The sequence below is a fragment of the Grammomys surdaster genome, unplaced genomic scaffold, assembly GCF_004785775.1.
Source record: "Grammomys surdaster isolate TR1022 unplaced genomic scaffold, NIH_TR_1.0 125319, whole genome shotgun sequence".
In the NCBI taxonomy this organism is placed as follows: Eukaryota; Metazoa; Chordata; class Mammalia; order Rodentia; family Muridae; genus Grammomys; species Grammomys surdaster.
This window is the reverse complement of record NW_021620197.1, coordinates 873,311-893,585: the sequence shown is the minus strand read 5'-3', so window position 1 is coordinate 893,585 and position 20,275 is coordinate 873,311. Positions and strand designations below refer to the sequence as shown.

The window sequence follows — 20,275 nt, the reverse complement described above, 5'->3', positions numbered from 1 at the left end:
TCTGCTTAGGTGCACTATGGCAATCTGTGTTCTACCAGAAGCTGGTGTGGTCTTCTCTGGGATTTTGGTATTTCACATTATTTATTTAACATACTCATAAAACCTTATTTAGCTTTTAGTCATTAATACTCCATTACTAATACAAATTTTGCAATATTTACCATTTACATGATGGTAATTTTTGTGGGTGCCTTAGAAACATTTAAAAACAAATGCTGGTTGTTATTTACCATAAAAATGCCTCTTGGTCCTTCAAAATAATATAGAAGAAATGTGGGCAGTTTTGGTGTTTAAAAGTTACAATTACATACATACATATGTGTGTGTGTGTATGTGAGCGCATGCATATGCGTGTATGTGTGTGTCTATACAATTATATCTGTCTATCATCTACCTATAAGGTTTTATTGTTGAATTTGGGCAATATCAAGTTTTACTGTCACTTCAAAAACTATTAATAATCTATTTAAGATGATTTTTATACATGCCACATATAGATAAATATAAATGAGGGAAGTATATGTTCTAGAGTATTAAAAAACCAAATAGAGTATGACATCAGACTCCTCCTCTAGCAGGATCTTTGAAATTAGTAAATTTTATGTTTTCAAGTCATAAATTAGACCATAACAGAATTTGTCATGTAGCAGATTCTCAAAAAAAAAAGAATGTCCTAAGAAGATATAAACACTTTTATCCTGTCATTTCAAACTGGGACATTTTGCAAATAGGAATGGAAGATGCTCGTGCTGGCTTTTGATACACTTTTAGCCAGAGAGCTCCTTGATCATGGTATGAAACTCTTGCTCTTGCTTGTCATCTACATTTTCAAAACCTTCAAAGAACAATGAAACATAGTATATCTGAGGCCTGGTGCAGGCTTCAGTATTTATGGTAGCACCAAGGTCAGTGTGAAAGTGAGTTTGGGAGTCTGTATCAGAGAGAGGAAGGAGGATTAGTTGAAAGCATGTACACTAAGACTTCAAACTGACTGTGACCAAAGTAAGTCAACAATCCACTGATGTTACTTAGTGACTGCTTAGAGAAATATATCCTTAGAGGATGCTGAGGATGCCTTCTATCATACAACACCATTATCATTGCAGTCAAGGGTTCTTATGACTAGGCAAACTGTGATGATTAGAAGAGCTACATAGCAGGCATTAACCTCCCCACCCCACCATGACATAAGCCTAGAATAAACTTAACTTGGTTGGGATGGGTGTTTCTGTTCACTATGGTCCTTGGCTCTTTAGCTAATGCACCAGATCCTGTTTGTTATATGGAGCCCATTGTAAGAAACAACTCATTCTCGAATAGTCAAGCAGTAATGAGCATTTTAATAGTTTAGACAGTTTAAGAAGTAAATTTTATAAAAGTTAAATATTTGAAACCTCCTTGGAAGAAAGCTACTTGTGCTTCTATACATACTACTACAAAACAAAGCTTACTTTAAAAAAGGAAGAGAGAAAAAACAAAAACCTAACCTGGATACTAAAAAAATTAGCCTGGTTTACATAGCTCTTAAAACCAATTCCATTTGAATTCTCATCAATTGAAGACATTTTGTGAATGTTTCGGTATTAAAATTACAAAATAGTGGATGATCATATTTATTTTTACAACTTACCTAATGTTGTTCTTGCTGGTGTTGCATCTTTTTTGATCCAAAAGGATACCCAGGACAGAACCACAGTCAGTATGCAGGGGATATATGTCTGGATAGTGAAGTATCCCATTCTTCTACTCAGTTCAAAATAGATAGTCATTACAACATAATCACCTGAAATAAAATAAATATTCCCCAAATCAAAACTATATTCATGGATTAAAATAGTGTAGGAAATTTATTTATAATTTAAATTTCAAACTCAGTTACTTGAATGAAAACAAGTACAGCAACGTTAATTGGAAAAAGTATCAAATGCTGGTGCTGTTGAACTGTACCATGCCTGTGCCTTATTAAACATTAACTAGTGTAAAGGTCACACTAAAGCATGTTGATGGGTAAGGGGACAGACATGCACATCTACTCAATGGCCGGTAATTTGGAATAAGGAATTGTTGCCAGAGACCATCTGTATGCCACATAAGTTATACCAAGATTCACAAGAAACTTTAGCTTTCAAACAGACCTAGGGTCATTCTAAAGGATTTTTTCCTTCATTTATAGCAGAAATTAATCTTATTCTTTTTTATTTGTAATAATTCCATTATTTTTATATAGTGGCACATGGTATTGTTGGTTCTGCCCCAGTATGTCATTACAAGAAGACAAATATATCTCTATACAAAGTGTCCATTTCTATCCATGTCTTTTTATTTTACATACTCTTTTTATATTTTTATAAATTAAGATTTTATTTATTTTATATCCTGATTACAGCTCTCCCTCCTCTCTTCCCAATTCCCTCCTCTCTCCTTCTCTCCCCCTCCCCATTCTTCCCCTTCTCTTTAGGAAAGGGGTTTTGCCCCATAAATATCAACCAGACTTGGCATACCAAGTTGTATAAGCCTAGGTGCATCTTCTTCTGTTGAGACTAGATGAAGCAGCCTGGTTAAGGAACAGGGATCTAAAGGCAGGTAATGTAGTCAGAGACAGCCCCGGTTCTCCTTTTAGGGATCCCACTGAAGGCCAAGCTGCACAACTGTTACAAATATGCAGAAGGCCTAGGTCTATCCTGTGTATGCTCTTTGGTTCAGTCTCTATGAGCCTTAACAGGCCCAGGTTAGTCTGTAGCTTTACTTGTAGTATCCTTGACCCCTCTGGTTCCTTTAATTCTTCCCTCACTCTTGTAGAGGATCCCCCAAGCTTAACTTAATGTTTGGCTATGAGTCTCTGTATGAATTTTCATCAGTTGCTAGAAGAAGCCTCTCTGAGGATACTTATGTTAGGCTCCTGTTTGCAAGTATAACAGAATATCTTTGAGAGTCGGGGTGGGCTTCCTCTCATGGCATGGTTCTCAAGGAGGGCCAGTCAGTCAGTCATTATGGTCCATTCCTCAAATCCTGCTCCATCTTTTACACCAGCACACTTTGTAGTCAGGACAAATTGTGGGCCTAAGGTTTTGTTGTTGGGTGGGTATCCCAAAACCTCCATTGGACATCTTGCCTGGTTACAGGAGATGGCTAGTTCAGGCTCCATATCCCATATTGTTGGAATCTTAGCTATGGACATCCTCAAAGATTCCTGGGAGTTTCCAAATTCCTAAGTTTCTAGCTCATCAAATCTAGTTGTCTCTCCCAGTACTCTCTCCATGTCTTCCCCTAACCTCATTTCTCTTGTTCCCATCCCTCCCCTCCAGTGCCTTTCCTCCATCTACCCCCCAATGTCTAGTCTATTTCCATTTCTAACTGAGATTCAAGTGCCCCCCTTAGGCCTGTTTTATTACCTAGCTTCTTTGGGTCTGTGGTCTACAGTATGATTATCTTGAATGTTATTACTATTATCTACTTATGAGTGAGAACATTTCATGTTTATCTTGCTAGGTGTGGTTCCTTGCTCAGGATGATCTTTTCTAGTTCCATTCATTTGCCTGAAAATTTCATGATGTCAGTTTTTAATAGCTCAGTAATACTCCACTGTGTAAATTTAGCACATTTTCTTTAACCATTCTTCAGTTGAGGGGCATCTAGGTTGTTTCTAGTTTCTGACGATTATGAATGAAGCTGATATGAGCATAATTGAGCAAGTGCCCTTGTGGTAGGATGTGGTATCCTTTGGTTATAAGTCCAGTAGTGGTATAGCTGAGTCTTGATGTAGATCTATTTCCAGTTTTCTGAGAAACCACCAAATTTACTTCCAAAGTGGTTATACAAGTTTTCATTCCCACCAGCAATGGAACAGAGTTCCTCTTGCTCCATATCCTCATCAGCATGTGCTGTCACTTGAGTTTTTTTATCTTATCCATTCTGAGGGGTGTAAGATGGAATCTCAGAGCCATTTTGATCTGGATTTCCTTGGTGATTAAGGATGTTGAACATTTCAAGTGCTTCTCAGCCATTACTGATTCTGTTTAGATCTGTAACCTATTTTTGAAAATGAAGCCAAAACGGAAACTATATAATCAACAAATCTTGCTGATCTAACTTGTATCTCTATGTACAAGAATGCAAATAGATTCATATCTATCACCCTGCGAAAAACTGAAGTCCAAGTGTATCAAAGACCTCAACTTAAAACCAGATACATTAAAGCTGATAGAAGAGAAAGTGGGGAATAAAACCAGATGCGCCAAAGCTCAGCATCCTCTCTTTATGGTTACCTAAAATAACATGAAAGCATTGCATACCTTAAACAAAAGAATGTGATAAGTTCACTAAAACCTGGCTTTACTTCAGGCTCAAAGATAAGTTTATCCTTAAAGTAATAGTTATTAGAATAAGTAAAACATAGAAAAATTTAAGTATACCAAATTATATAAAAAGTTAATCAGCTAATATAATGATATTTAGATTAAGCTCTAGAAAAAACACTTCAGGATAATTACTTGGATTTCTAAGTAGCTATTATTGAAGCATCTTTTAAAATAAATTTGGATGTTTAAATATTAGTCAGATAGTTTTCCCTTTAGATACAATCATTTACTTGCATGTTTAAGTTTCGGGTATTTATGTTTAGGACTGCATTTCTATGAGACATGACAGTCCTGTGTTGATTCCTAACTGGATGAAGGGTCATGAGCATGAAATGATATCGTATAAAAGTAGCATAGATTATGGTTTTTACTCCAAAGTCTAAAGAACCAGGGACTTTTACACTTGTTTTAAAATTAAGGAGTAGGTATGTGATACACAAATTGAACATCAGCAGATTGGTGGTTTCAAAAGGGAAATGAGATTATAGGGCAAGTCACCATGCCAGAATCTGAATGATTGAGGGCATCCTGAGAGATGCAGAAGTTGAGATGCTGCCCAAAGAACAGAAGGTATTGAAGGCTGGAGGTCAGCAGAGACACTCATAACTGAGGCAAATTTGTGCTAGCTTAACGAAGAATAGCAGGAGTGAGGATATGAGGATATGAAGAATCTCCCAGCATGCTCCAGTTTGTCAGAAGTGTAATCATCATAAAAGCTTCCCAGTACTTTTCAAGCTATCAAGTTTACTAAAATCAAAGAAACCCAGACAAACATTTTTAGCAATCAAAGCCTAAGAAGATTCAATGACTAAATGCAGAATGATATCTGTCACTGGTAAAAAGGAGACTGAAAGAAAGTGAGGGAAACCTGGTCCTTACAGTGTTTATGTTATATTGCTGAATCAATATTAGCTCATTTAGTTTTCAGACGTGCTACAGCAATTTAGAGAAGTGAAGAATCTGGGTCTGAGGAGCTGATGAATTCTATGCTATCTGCACAATTTTTCTGCAAATCTGAAAACTGTTCTACACTAAAATACTCATTTTCTTTTTGAAATCCAAAACCAAGAGTTACAATCTCTTTATTAATGGTTTCTAGAAAACCCAAGATTTTACAAAAATTACAATGTGGCTGAGGCCAATCCTTTCATGATTCCTCCGTATATATACAGCAGCCATTAGAATAATGATGACGAAGTGGATTCGTGGATGATGTAATCTATTTCTGGCCAACTGGAGCAACCCATTCACTTGTCTATAGTAACTGCATGTTAACAAATTTTATTGAGTCTATCAGAGATATGTTTTCAGGGAAAACAACTAATCTAAATTATAAAGACAGAAACTGAGTATAAAAATATGCCTCTAAGCACAGCTTACCTGGAAAAAATACAATCACACATGATATTATCCAGTAAGTAAATGCAGAGTGAATTTACCGCTAACTTGTCAAATATTAGTTGTGAGGTGTCATGAAAGTTTGAAGTTCTTTTGAGGCCAAAGTTACCTTTTACCTTCCCTGTGCTGTTTTTTTCTCTCAAGAGAATGACCAGATTTTCCAAAGAAAGACTATGAACATTTTGAAAAGAGCCACTCCAGAGTACTATGTGAGAGCAAGCATGCGCATGCACACACACACACGCACACTCACACACCACACACACACACACTCACATTGTCTTGTTGTGTAAGAGAAACACAGCAAAACTCATTTAGTAAGCCAGAGCTGGAAACCTACAACTATAGTCTATTTGTAGAACATATGGAAAGGCAGAATGCTTTGTGATTGGAGAGAATCAAGGACACCTGGCAAACCCAGCGTTACATCTCGAGGAGGAGTGGGAACAAATTCAAGAATTGGAACCACAGCCACAAACACCTCCAAAGACTGGGTTAAAACTTAGTTAAAACATCAAATGGTATCCCACTTCCTCCTAACTCCAACAACCAGCATGAGAAATAACTTAAAGGGTCAGTAGTGTGCTCAAGGTAGAGATAATGTAAACAAGGATGTTGAAAGGAACAGAAAGGATGATTCAAAGTCAAGTGGGAAGCCGAATAAAAAGCTAGCCTGCCTTTTTAAAAGAAATTTTTATTTTATTTATGCATATGTGTATATCGCTAAAAGCAGTTGTAAGCTATGTGACATGGGCTGCTTGGAACTGAACTCAGATCCTCTGTAGAGGCAGCATGCAGTCTTAACTGCTGACTCAGCTATGCAGCCTCTGGCCCAACTTTTGACTGAATGTGCTAATGCTCTCACACTGAAGGTCACCAGATGAAAGCCACATTTATTTTCAAGCATATAATATGCTTTTCTTCAGTCTCCGTTTTAATATAAGACATTCCTATCTTACAAATAAAATTATAGGGCATATAACAAATCAAGAATAGCAGTCTGAAGAATCAAATCAATCAGCTGAAACAGAATGAGGTAGGGAAAAGGTAGTTAAAATAATAACTTCATATATTAAACATTCTAATGGAAAAGATAGATGGTATGGAAGATAAAAGCAGGTCAGCAAAAATTTTAAGAAAGAATGGAAAAGAAATGATAATACAATAGTATGAGAGATTAAGTAATTCACTGGTTGCAGTAAAAAACTAAAAGCCCCCCCAAAAAACCAGGTAAATGCAAATTATACAATACAAATCCAATATAATGGAATTTGAGTTTACAAGTTTGAACAGAGTGAAAAAGAACCATGCAAAATGAACAAAGTTCTTAATATACATAGAATTTCATAAAACACAGAAGGAGAGAATGAGATTATTTGACCAATCCAAAAAGCTTCAATACCAGGACAAATACAACACATACAAAACAACATTAATAATGAAACACACATGAACATATTAAGACTTGTGGGATTCAGATAGCAGGGCAAGGCTGTGAATGTGTCTATTGAAAAGAGAAACATGTTTCCTGCAGACAAATGAGGCTTGTAGTAGACTTAGCTTCTGAAATTCTGCAAGTATATTAGTTATGTTTCTATTACTGTTATTAAAAACAACACCATAATCAAGCAGCCTTACAGAAGAAAGAGTTTATTTGGGTTTAGGTTTCCAGGCACAGAGCCCAGGACAATAGATTGAAGGTATAGCAGTAGGAGCCAAAAACTCTCATCTTAAATCACAAACTCAAAGGGAGAATACATAACCTATGACTCAAGTCTTTAAACTCTCAAAGTCTTCCCCTGATGCCAACCACTCTCAAAAAGAGCCACACCTCCAAAGCCTTCCCAAGAAACATCACCACCGGGGGTCAAAGTAATCAAATGTCCAAGACTATGAAGGTCACAGAATTTAAGCCATTAAGACAAGGAAAGGAATTCATTGGAGTCTCCAAAGCAAACAAAACCAGAATAAAGAATCCAAAAATTAACCTCAGCAAGAATATATTTCTAAAGGTGAAAATAAAAAAAAATAAAAAAAACTTTCTCTGATGCATAGAATTTAATGGAATTCCTCGACACTTGACTTGTTCATGAAAAATTGGCAAAAGAAGCAATTCAAAGATAAAGGATCAGATTTATTCAGTCACTTACATCAATGGGGAAAAGTGTTAGTAATCCAATAAATAGCACTAGCCTTTTAATTTACTGATTTAAAAGATAGCTGCTTCAAGGTAAAATTAAGGTTTTATATTTTAGCTGACAATACAAGAAAGAGTACAAGAAATAGTAACTGTCTAAGAGCTTCAGGGAAGATATTGGAGGTAAGCTGTTTAGATGCCTTTATAAAAGTTCCACACTAGCAAAATGCAATCTGGAAACAAACCCAGAAGGTCAATGTGTATCATAAGTCCTAGAAAAATTGCTAAGCTATTTTAGAATCATTATAAAGAGTAAGTCAATGGAAAAGATACAATGGAAGCACAAGGATGCTTCATTGAATTTTAAAGCAGCAAACCTGAGAAAGAAATCAGAGCTAATGGAGTACATAAAAGCTAGGACAGTACACTTTATCCAATCCATCAATATTTGGATTATATACTAATGGTCTAAACACAGAGAACAGCAATTCAAGACTGAACTCTATCAGATGTGAAAGCCACTTCAGATAAAAAGACATAATTCAATTAAAAGTTTAAAAATAGGGAATAGATACAACGCCAATTAAGAGCTAATGTCACTCTTCTGAAGACAGCTGGCTTCAGAACGTGCACTATGACAGTAATAAACAAAAGTGTTACTTGACGATAAAGACAAAGATTGCTCCTCCCAGGAAAATACACTCCACAATTTTGATCCATATAGATCTAAAACACATGAGTCAGAATAATAGTGAAATATGTAAGTTTATTTCTCTCTATATATTTATATAATGCAGATTATATATTTTTATTTTACATATGATATATAAAATACCTATTATAAATTTTATAGATATAAACATTTAATATATTATATATGCATATAAATAATTTATAAGATAAATAAATTAATATATTATTTGTAATAAATATATTAATATATACTGTTTTTATATATAAAGTGTATAATGTAAAATAAGACAGTCATTCTTCCAACAGAAGTACAAAACACCAAGGATAACAAGAATAATCTTGAACAAAAATAATACTGTGAGAGTCATCATTATATCTGATTCCAAATTATAGTTTAGAGACATAGTAATAGGGTCAGCATGCCACTGGTACCAAAACAGACATATATATTGGTGGAAAAGAACTGAAGACCCACTGTGTATAGCATTCAACTTCAAATAACCTTAACTTAAGACCTTATACCCTTAAACTGTTAGAGGGAAAAATAGGAGTTTAGCTTCAACTTATAGATACAGGTATAGACATTCTGCATAGGACTCTAGTAGCAGCAGTAAGACCTGCAACTGATAAATGGGTCCTTAAGGAATTAAAAACCTCTAAAGAAAAGGAAAAGTTCAAGCATTTGAAGAGGATGCTCAAAGAATGGGAGAAAGTCTTCACAGGTTATACATTTGAGATACGGTTTATATCCAATATGGGCGAACAAAATAAACATCAAGAAAACAAATCATCTACTTAAATAATGGGCTACATCTTTAGTGCTATCTCTCTCATTCACACCTCTCCTGTTATGTTATCTTTCCTCCCCTCTGTTAAAATACTTCCCGAATTTTCGCCTTTACAGCTCCTGTATTCCATGTCGTATCTATCTAGCTACTACTCTTTCCCTATCTATAAGATCCTTTTCTACTTTCCCGGCTTTCCTAGTTACTTCAGGTCTTATACTTAAATCTGTAGATTCTGGGTAAGGGCCCACAAGTAAGAGAGAGAGAACATGTAATGTTTGTGAGTTGTGTGTGTGTGTGTGTGTTTTGGTGTGAGCTAGCTCCGTATATTTTCTAGTTCTATTCATGTATTCACAAATTCTATGATTTGATTTTTCTTTACAATTGGATAGAACTCTCTCTCTCTCTCTCTCTCTCTCTCTCTCTCTCTCTCTCTCCTCTCTCTCTCTCTCTCTCTCTCTCTCTCTCTCTCTCTCTCTCTCTCTCTCTCTGTGTGTGTGTGTGTGACTTTCACTTTTCATCCATTAGCTATAGAAAAGTTAGATTGTTTCCACTCCCTAGCTGTTGTCAATAGAGTGGCAATGAATATGCCTGTGCAAATATCTGTAGTGGGATATCAAATCATTGGGCATATGCCAATGAGGAGTAGAGCTGGATCAATTAGCTTCTTGAGAGTTTGCCATTCTGCTTTCCACAGTGGCTGCACCAGTTAGCAATCCCATCAAGAGTGAACGAGGGGTCCCTTTTCTCCACATTCTCACCAGCATTTGTTGTCAGTTGTTTCCTCACAGCCATTCTAAATGGAGTCAGAAGAAATCTCAAACTTGTTTTCATTTGCATTTCTCGGACTGTTAACATTTTCCAACATTTAAAAGGTATTTCTTAGCTGTGAGTATTTCTTCCTTTGAGAACTGTCTGTTTAGATCCATAGCTGATTCTTTTTCATGTGTGGCATTTGTTTTTTCTTTTTGGTTCTTTGTTTTTGGAGATTTTCTTAAATCCTGGATAATATTAATCCTGTATCAGATGTATTTTTAGCAAGTATTCTCTCCCACTCTGTGGGCTTCCTTTTTGATTTACTGATTGTTTCCATTCCTATAGAGAAGCTTAGCTTTGTGAGGTCCCATTGTCAATTGTGGATCTCAATTCCTAAGCAGCTGGAGTTCTATTCAAAGCATCTGTTTTCGTACCTATATTTTGATATATTGGGGACACAGAGGTCCTTGTACTCACAGAGAAACACTAAGAGAACCAGGAATGTTAATCACATGGGGGTGTCTCTTTAATGGAGGAGATAAAATCAAATACCTTCATTTGGTCCAGAAAACTGAGAGTGGAGGTTGTTAATGATCTGGTGACCTTTTTGCTATTTGTGAAGGCAGATCTCATCCACATTCCTGAGAATGATTATCTCAGATTCTTCCTTCTCTAAATGACTACCCATCCTTAGGGTAGATGTCACAGTATTAATGGCCTGCTGACCTCTATGCTTTGGGTCAGAGAATACATTAGATTCTAGGCCTATTAGCTACAGGATCCATACTTCTGGTCACATGTACTTTGTAAATGAGTATTCCTGTGTAGTCACACCTTAAGCTATATTGTGCATCTGAAATGTGTGGCACTGTATCAAACCTTTTTCCCAAATTGTATTGTGCTTTAAATATGCTGGCAATGAGCTGCCTGGCATTATACTCTCCAAAGTCTCATCCAGGTTGACAAAGTCAACCTGCACTGTTTTCATTCATATCTGTTCACAGGTTTGGTTCCCTGTATGATATTGCAGGGACCCCCTCACTGTAGAGTATGGTTTATAATTGTTTTCTAGTAGCGTCAGCCTTTCAGGTTTCACATTGAGATCTTGAACACATTTGAATCTGATTTTTATGCAGGGTTGTAGATAAGCTTATTCTAAAAATATATACTTTTTTACAATACTGCATATATGAATATTGCTGTCTTTAGGTACCTCATAGGGTGATAATAGTCTCTGCAAGATGTGTAGCCTGTTTAACAAATCCTCTGTGCCAAGCATGAAAACCTCCCTTAAAATTCAGGTCATCAGGTACAAAATCCCAAAACAATATAGGCTATTTTCACTGCCATTGGTTGCCACTCAGAATTTGAAGTTAAAACTCGATTGCTGACACATACTTTGGACACAGAGCTTGCAGGAATCAAGCTGGAACTGACCTTAAAGCCTCTTTCCTAAGCTTGTCTCTTATAGTATCAGAAGGTGTTCTCTAAGTGCCATAGGAAAAGACTAAGCTGCACTTCTACACAACTGTAAAGCCTATGAAGCACAACAACGACCAAGTTATCCACAATGGAGCAATCATGGCACCTCTATCTTGAGGTAACCAACTGCTTTCTAATTGCACATAAGGCTTGCTAAACAGGAGTGTATTCATTTCTGGTACTATAAACCTAGCCAGCTCCTATCACTGAAGGGTCAAGAATCTGAGAGGTGAACCCTCAGTCTCTATTTTCTGAAACCAGTATAATTTCTAATTATACTCTAAAGAGTATTCTTCTACCCACAGATAAGTGTAGCTCTCACCCCCATCAAATCTTCTTTTTGAAATAGCTGGAAATGACTACTGATACATAACTGGCCAACACAGATAAGTGACCATTGGGTGCTCAATTTTAATTGGTTCATCTACAATGTGACTATTCTACCTAAGCCATTGGGAAGGGGTGTGTGTGAAAAAAAATGAAAGCACTAGAGGACCAAGGACCCACTAAAAGATGGTGTCTTCTGGATACAACACCCTTTTGAGGAAAGTTGCACCCTTGAAATCTCTACAAGATGGCTGCCTAAACAAGATCTGTATATAGGCAATCCCACTCATCATGTCAATGTTAACGGGGGAAATTTCAAAAGGTCTAGCCCTAGGTAAAAAGCTATAGGCATTCAATAGCTCCTGGGAGATGAACAAAACTGTTTCTCCAGGGACAAACTTTCTGATAAGTTATTTAATCCAAACGGTCAGCCCTAAACACATGTATATATGAGCAAAGTGAATTATGTCTTTAGAGAGAGAGAGAGGGTAAGAAAAAATAATAATTACAGAAGGAGAGGTCATGAATTTGAGAGGGAATGATTGGGGGGGCATAGAAGGAGTTGAAAGGAAGAGAAGTCAGAATAGAAATGCTGCAAAAATTATCTACTTGAATGAAATTCTCAAAAAACTTCAAACTTAAAAAGTAACTACATATGGAACACAAATTTTTCAAAAGAAGAAACATAAATGGCTGACAAACACATTTAAGGTGTTCAGTATCCTTAGCTATCTGAGAAAAGCAGATTAAAACTACTTTAAAAGTCCATATCACTAAAGTCTGAAAGACAATAAACAAAATACAAATGACAACAAATATTTTAATGGATCTGGGAAAAAGGCAACACTTCTACATGACTGATATGAATATAAACAAGTATAGCCATAATGGAAATTAGTCTAGATGTTTCTCAAGCAAAGCAAAACAAAACAAAACCCTTAGAAATAGAATGCCATGTGAAGAACGTACAAAACTCCTGTCCACATATCCAAAGGACTCTATCATCCTACAGAAATACTTGAATATCCATGTTCACTAGTGTTCTAGTTACAGGAAATGGAATCAGCCATGTGTCCATCCATCAGATCAATTGATGAATAGATAATGAAAATGTGGAACATATACACAAATGAAAATTACTCAGCTATAAAGAAAAATGAAACCACAAAAACCTACAACTAAATGTATAGCATTGGAAATAGACATAGTTTGGCTTACTAGGCCAAGAGAAATTAACAGCACATTCTTTCTCATAATCTGCAGCTATTAAAAGAAGATCCCATATTTAAAGTAATTGTCTTCTAAAAACTATACTCTAATCACAGCAGCTTTCCTGAGAGAAGTAGCACAATGCTACACATCTTAATAGAAAATAGAAACAAGGAAACTTTATCTAGCTTATTTTAGTTCCATTTTAACTAGGAGTAAAATCAGACAAATATTTTTCTGAAAACTATAGACTAACATGCTTCATTTATGTAGACATAGAAATCACAAGCCAAATAAAAACAAATGTACTCTGCCTCCCCAGAGGCAAATACAAATGGGAAGGGGTATTCATTTCAAGGATGCAATGGTAGTCACATCAAAAACAGTTGACAGCATTTTCAACAAGTGGTGCTGGTTCAACTGGAGATCAGCATGTAGAAAAATGCAAATTGATCCAGTCTTGTCTCTTGATACAAAGCTCAAGTCCTAGTGGATCAAGAACCATCACATAAAACCAAATACACTGAAACTAATAGAGGAGAAAGTGGGGAAGAGCCTCAAAAACATGGGCTCAGGGAAAAATTTCTTGAACAGAACACCAATGGCTTATTCTCTAAGACCAAGAATTGATAAATGGGACTTCACAAAATTGCAAAGAGTCTCTAAGGCAAAGGACATGGTCAATAGGACAAAATGGTAACCAACAGATTGGAAAAAGATCTTTACTAATCCTACATTTGACAGAAGGCTAATATCCAAAATATACAAAGAACTCAAGAAGTTAAACTCCAGAGAATCAAATAACCCTATTAAAAATAGGGTACAGAGCTAAACAAAGAATCCTTAACTGAGGAATACTGAATGGTTGAGAAGCACCTAAAGAAATGTTCAACATCCTTAGTCATCAGGAAAATGCAAAGCAGGACAACCTTGAGATTCTACCTCATACCAGTCAGAATGGCTAAGGTCAAAAACTCAGCTGACAGCAGATGCTGGCGAAGATGTGGAGAAAGAGGAACACTCCTCCACTGATGGAGGGATTACAAGCTGGTATAACCACTCTGGAAATTGGTCTGGCAGTTCCTCAGAAAATTGGACATAGTATTACCTGAGGATCCAGCTATACCACTCCTAGGCATATACCTAAAAGATTCTCTAACATATAACAAGAATACATGCTCCACTATGTTCATAGCAGCCTTATATATAAGAGCTAGAAGCTGAAAAGAACCCACATGTCCTTCAAGAGAAGAATAAATACAGAATGTGGTACATTTACACAATGGAGTACTACTCAGCTATTAAAAACAATGAATTAGTGAAATACTTAGGCAAATGGATAGAACTAGATAATATCATCCTGAGTGAGGTAACCCAATCACAAAAGAACACACATGGCATACAATCATTGATAAGTGGATATTAGCTCAAATGCTCAGAATACCCAAGATACAACTCACAGACCACATGAAGCTCAAGAACAGGGAAGACCAAAGTATGGGTGTTTCTGTCCTTCTTAAAAAGGGGAACAAAATACTCATGGGATCAAATACATAGATAAAATGTGGAGCAGAGATTAAAGAAAAGGCCATCTAAAGACTGTCCCACCTGGTGATTCATCCCATGTGCAGACACCAAACCCAGACACTATTGTGGATGCCAAAAGTGCATGCTGACAGGAGGCTGACATAGCTGTCTCTTGAGAGGCTCTGCCAGAGCCTGACAAATACAGAAGTGGATGCTAGTAGCCAAACATTGAAGTGAGCACGAGGTTCCCAGTGGGGTCCACAATGAGGAGTTAGAGAAAGGACTGAAGGAGCTGAAGGGATTTGCAAACCCAAAGGGAGAACAATTATATTAACCAACAGGACCCCTCAGATCTCCCAGGGACTAAAACACCTACCAAGGAGTACACATGGAGGGACCCATGGCTCCAGCTAAATATGTAGCAGAAGATGGCCTTGTGGGGCATCAATGGGAGGAGAGGCCCTTGGTCCTGTGGAGGCTCGATGCCCCAGTGTAGAGTAATATGAGGATGGGGAGGTGGGAGTGAGTGGGTGGGTGGGTGGTTGGTGTAACACCCTCATAGGAGTAAGGGAGTGGGGAATGGGATAGCTGTTTTGGGGGGAGAACTGGGAAAGGGAATAACATTTGAAATGTAAATAAAGAAAATATGTGATGTAACATATCAACCTATAAATAGCAAACATCATACGATCATTTAAGGAGTCTAGAAAAACAATGCACTGAAAATAATTTTAATTAAAATTTCTCAGAAAACTAGGAATGTGAAGGAACTTCACTGTACTACAATCAGTATCTTTAAAAATAAAAATACTATAGCTAACATTACTTCTAAGAACTATAAGTTGCTCAGGAGACAGGCGGGCAGATCTCTGTGACTTTGAGGTCAGTCTGCCCTACAAAGCAAGTTCCAAGGCAGCTAGGACTGTAATACAGAGAAATCCTGTCTCTAAAACAAACAAACAAACAAACAAACAAAACCAATCAATCAACCAAAGGGGGAAAAACCTATCATATTTAATTCCTGAAGGTGGTAGCATATGCCTTTAATCTCATCGCTCAGTGGGCAGGTGGATCTCTGAACGCCAGTGTCCAGGTTAGTCTATAGAGCAAGTTATAGGACAGCCAGAGCTACATAGAGAAGCCCTTTCCCCCCAACACACACACACACACACACACACACACACACACACACACACACACACAAGAATTATAGATCAGGCTAACAAAATGTCAGTGAAGTGACTTACAAGTGATGCTGAGATACGAGTCTATGAAATAGGATGAGAAGTACCTATTATACAAACATATGAGAGCCAAATTAGTATATTAGTGACAAGTTTTTTGTTCCATATTCTAATGTGTCATGAAAGTGCTCAAAGGTATGATGGTCATGAAAGGACAACTTATCACAGATTTGAAGAAAGTAAACTGTTATAAGAGTTATTTTAAAAAGTTCTTTTGTATCTTGGCACATGTGGAGGCCTGCTAGGAACAAGTCTTCTAAAAGGTGAACATATCTGGAAGGCTCTCGTGCAAGCCACTTTTTGCTGTTTGTTAGTGAATTCTTTGGAACCAGGAAGAGCACACAGCTCTTTTTAAAACTGAATGTGTTTATGGCCAAGATGAAACTGAGTTCTACTTAGGCAAGAGATGATCTTATATAAATAAAGCAAAAACAAACAAACAAACAAACAAAACAAAGCCAAAACCAACAAAACAAAACAAGACAAAACAAAACAAAACAAAACAAAACAAAACAAAACAAAACAAAAAAACCCACAGTGAATCATGGAGGCAAACCAAAGCAAACAAAAGTGATCTGGGGACTGGTGATTTGGGCCCATGGAAATAGTTGAATGATTCATGCTGAATATCCAAGCAACCTTCCTGTAAAGGCCATTGGGCACAGAATCTGTATAATGATATACCTTTATAGGATTTTTTTAAAAATGAAAAACAACTTTTAGAAGTTATTTTATGAGTCAGAAAAGGAGATATTAAAATAAAATATACTCTGTTAATTAAAAATCAGGAGTGAATAGAAAAATGTGAATAAAAACCAGTTTGTACAAATAATCCTTGTGTGATTATAGGTGATGTTGCTGTCTAGGCAAAGAACTTCCAGCATCTGTTAAAAGACAAGAATTCTTCACCTGGGGTTAGGGTTGGCCCCCTTGGGAATTTCCCTGGCCATAATGGCATGTCAACTGGTGTTGTAATGCTCTTCATGTCCAGGAAACCATATTATGGAGAAAGAGAGTTCATGAGTGTATTTTTCCTACCATGTCTAGGGGACACTATCTAGCAACACGCATACTGAGACTATGCTCTTGCAATATCTCTGCCCCATTTTCCCTAACTTCCTTTGAGCCTGAGATGGGGGAGTTACATTGCAGATGTCAGCAATCCCATGGTCCCTTATTCTCTGCATTTTTGCCAGTTGTGTATCTATGCATTTTTTCTATCTATGTGAAAAGAAACTTTTTTGATGAGAGTTATATAAGGATAATTTAGAATACAATTAGAAACTATATGGATTTAGTAAAATGATGTAGTAGGTTTTCCTCTCTGATCTATGACCACTTCATCTATGAATAGCTGGCTAGGTTTAAAGTTTAAGCCATGGATGTCCTCATGAATAAGTGTCACTGTTGCAACATTGGTCATATTTTGTTATAACCTGTGGATATCATGAGAGCTAGTCCTCAGAGAGAGGCTTTCATGTTGGCTGTTGACAGAGAAGAATTATTTCCTCCTGGGGGTAATACCCATATAGGTTGTCTGATATCAAATGGTTAACTATTTATACTGGGACAAACAAGAAATCCTAAACGGACTCAGAAGGTTGTACATGTGTATAAATAGATATACACATGTATGCATGTAATAATAGTAATTAAAGAAACCATGATTTGGGGAGGTGAGGGTCATGGGAGACATTTGAGGAAGGAAGAAGTAAGAGTGATATTCATACAGTGCTTATGTATAAGTTTCTAAAAACATTATATATAGAAAGACTAGAACCAAGAAATTAGAACAATGAGCTTCCATGGTATTAAGAATATGAAAGCATCAAGGATGAAAAGAAGTATATTCATGTACAACAGAAATGAACTGAGGAGCTGGAGGTGAATGTATCTTTAAAGCTCCAATACCATTTATACTTTAGAATGTGTGACGGTGTGAGTGTCACTAATCAGTTCAGGACAGCAATCCTGAAAGTGACAAACTCATGATGGAGGGATCAAAGGCAATTGATCTATCAGAGGATAACTGGGAGTGCTTGTGGGTTAGGGGATTCATCACCATGAAGGGCTCAGATAACCTCCAATTGACACAGCTTTACTATAATACTTAGCAACCAAAATCCCTGAGAGCATCTTTGTACATCTATATAACATTGCAAAAAACTTACATTTGAAGATAAAGGCAGTGGAATAAATAATTTTTAAAGCAAAGCTTAAAGTAGGAAAATGCAATAAACATTTTTGAGGCTACAGTAATAGACTTGGTGGTTATATGCAACAAGATGAGAAGATTCATGGGATAGGCCAGAGGTACATACACATGGAACTGAGAGATTTGTCTTTTTAATCTTTAGTTGAACAACAACTTGTCTATGCACATGGAGTGCAGGCCATTCTTTTATTATATATAGAGAACATATAATGATCAAATTTAATAACTGGCACACTGTATCTGGGTTTTCATTATTAAATTCAAATGGAAGAAAGACACTCAACAAAGGGAACTGAAGGAACTCATCTCTTATCATCCAAGGAACTCCAATTCAACAGCAAAGAAGAAAACAATGGAATTATAACAGTCAAAAATAGCATTATTAATTAAAAGGGGCTCATACCTATAAGAACAGAGAGACTAAGGGGGAGAATCAAATTTGTTTTTTTTTTGTTTTTTTGTTTGTTTTTTAAAAATTTTTTATTGGATACTTTATTTACATTTAGAAGCAATCCTCTTCCCCACTCCACCCAGTAACCCCCTATCCGATCCCCCCTCCTCCTACCTCCATGAGAATATGCCCCTACCCACCCTCCCACTCTCATCTCCTCAACCACGATTTCCCCCACACTGGGGTGTCCAGCCTTCACTGGACCAAGGACTTCCTCACCCACCTATGCCTGACACTGTCATCCTCCATTACATATACAGCTAGAGCCATGGGCCCCTCCCTAAGTGCTGGTGGTTTAGGCCCTGTGAGCTCTGGTTGGTTGGTATTCTTGCTTTCCTCATGGGGTTGCAAATCCTTTCAGCTCCTTCAGTCTTTCTCTCACTCTTCCATTGGGAACCCTATGATCAGCTCAATGGTTAGCTATGAGCTTCCACCTTCTGTATATTTCAGGCTCTGGCAGACCTCTAAGGAGACAGCGATATCAGGCTCCTGTCAGCATGCACTTTCCGGCATCCACATCAGTGTCTACCTTTGGTGACTGCACATGGGATGGATACCCAGGTGAAACAGTCTCTGGACGGCCCCTCCTTCAGTTTCTGTCCCATGCTTTGTCTCCATATTTCCTCCCATGAGTATTTTGTTACCCCTTCTAAGAAGGACCAAAACACCCACACTTTGGTCTTTCTTGTTCATGAGCTTCATGTGGTCTGTGAGTTGTATCTTGGATATTGCAAGCTGAGTTTTTGGTCTAATATCCAATTATCAGTGAGTATATACCATGTGTGTTCTTTTGTGTTTGGGTTACTTCACTCAGGATGATATTTTTCTAGTTCCATTCATTTACCTAAGAATTTCTCGAATTCGTTGTTTTTAATAGCCGAGTAGTACTCCATTGAGTAAATATACCACATTTTCTGTATTTAATCATCTCCTGAAGGACACCCAGGTTCTTTCCAGCTTCTGGGATTATAAATAAGGCTGCTATGAACATAGTGGATGATGTGCCCTTGTTATATGTTGGAGCATCTTCTGAGTATATGCCCAGGAGTGGTATAGCTGGGTCCTCAGGTAATACTATGTCCAATTTTCTGAGGAACTGTCAGATTGATTTCCAGAGTTGTTGTACCAGCTTGCAATCCCACCAACAATGGAGAAGTATTCCTCTTTCTCCACATCCTCAGCAGCATCTGCTATCACCTGAGTTTTTGATCTTGGCCATTCTAACTGGAGTGAGGTAGAATCTCAGGGTTATTTTGCTTTGCATTTTCATGATGACTAAGGATATTGAACATTTTCTTAGGTGCTTCTCGGCTATTCAGTTTTCCTCAGTTGAGAATTCTTTGTTTAGCTCTGTACTCCATTTTTAATAGAGTTATTTGGAGTCTTCTTGAGTTCTTTGTATATATTGGATATTAGCTCTGTATCAGAGGTAGGCTTGGTAAAGATCTTTTCCCAATCTGTTGGTTGCTGTTTGTCCTATTGACAGTATCCTTTGCCTTACAAAAGCTTTGCAATTTTATGAGGTCCCATTTGTCAATTATTGATCTTAGAAGATAAGCCATTGGTGTTCTGTTCAGGAACTTTTCCCCTGTGCCTAGGTATTCGAGGGTCTTCCCCAACTTCTCTTCTATTAGTTTCAGTGTATCTGGTTTTATGTGAAGGTCCTTTATTCTCTTGGACTTGAGCTTTGTAC

General features: G+C 37.0%; 1 protein-coding gene across 1 annotated transcript in view; it reads right to left on the bottom strand.

Annotated features, from left to right (window-relative positions):
• The window catches only part of Gabrg3 (gamma-aminobutyric acid type A receptor gamma3 subunit), a 599,312-nt gene that overhangs the window by 9,799 nt on the left and 569,238 nt on the right, over nt 1–20,275 (bottom strand). Inside the window, exon 7 of the mRNA XM_028785688.1 lies at nt 1,631–1,783. Within this exon, the coding sequence (XP_028641521.1) occupies nt 1,631–1,783 (153 nt within the window). The remainder of the gene's footprint in view (nt 1–1,630; nt 1,784–20,275) is intronic.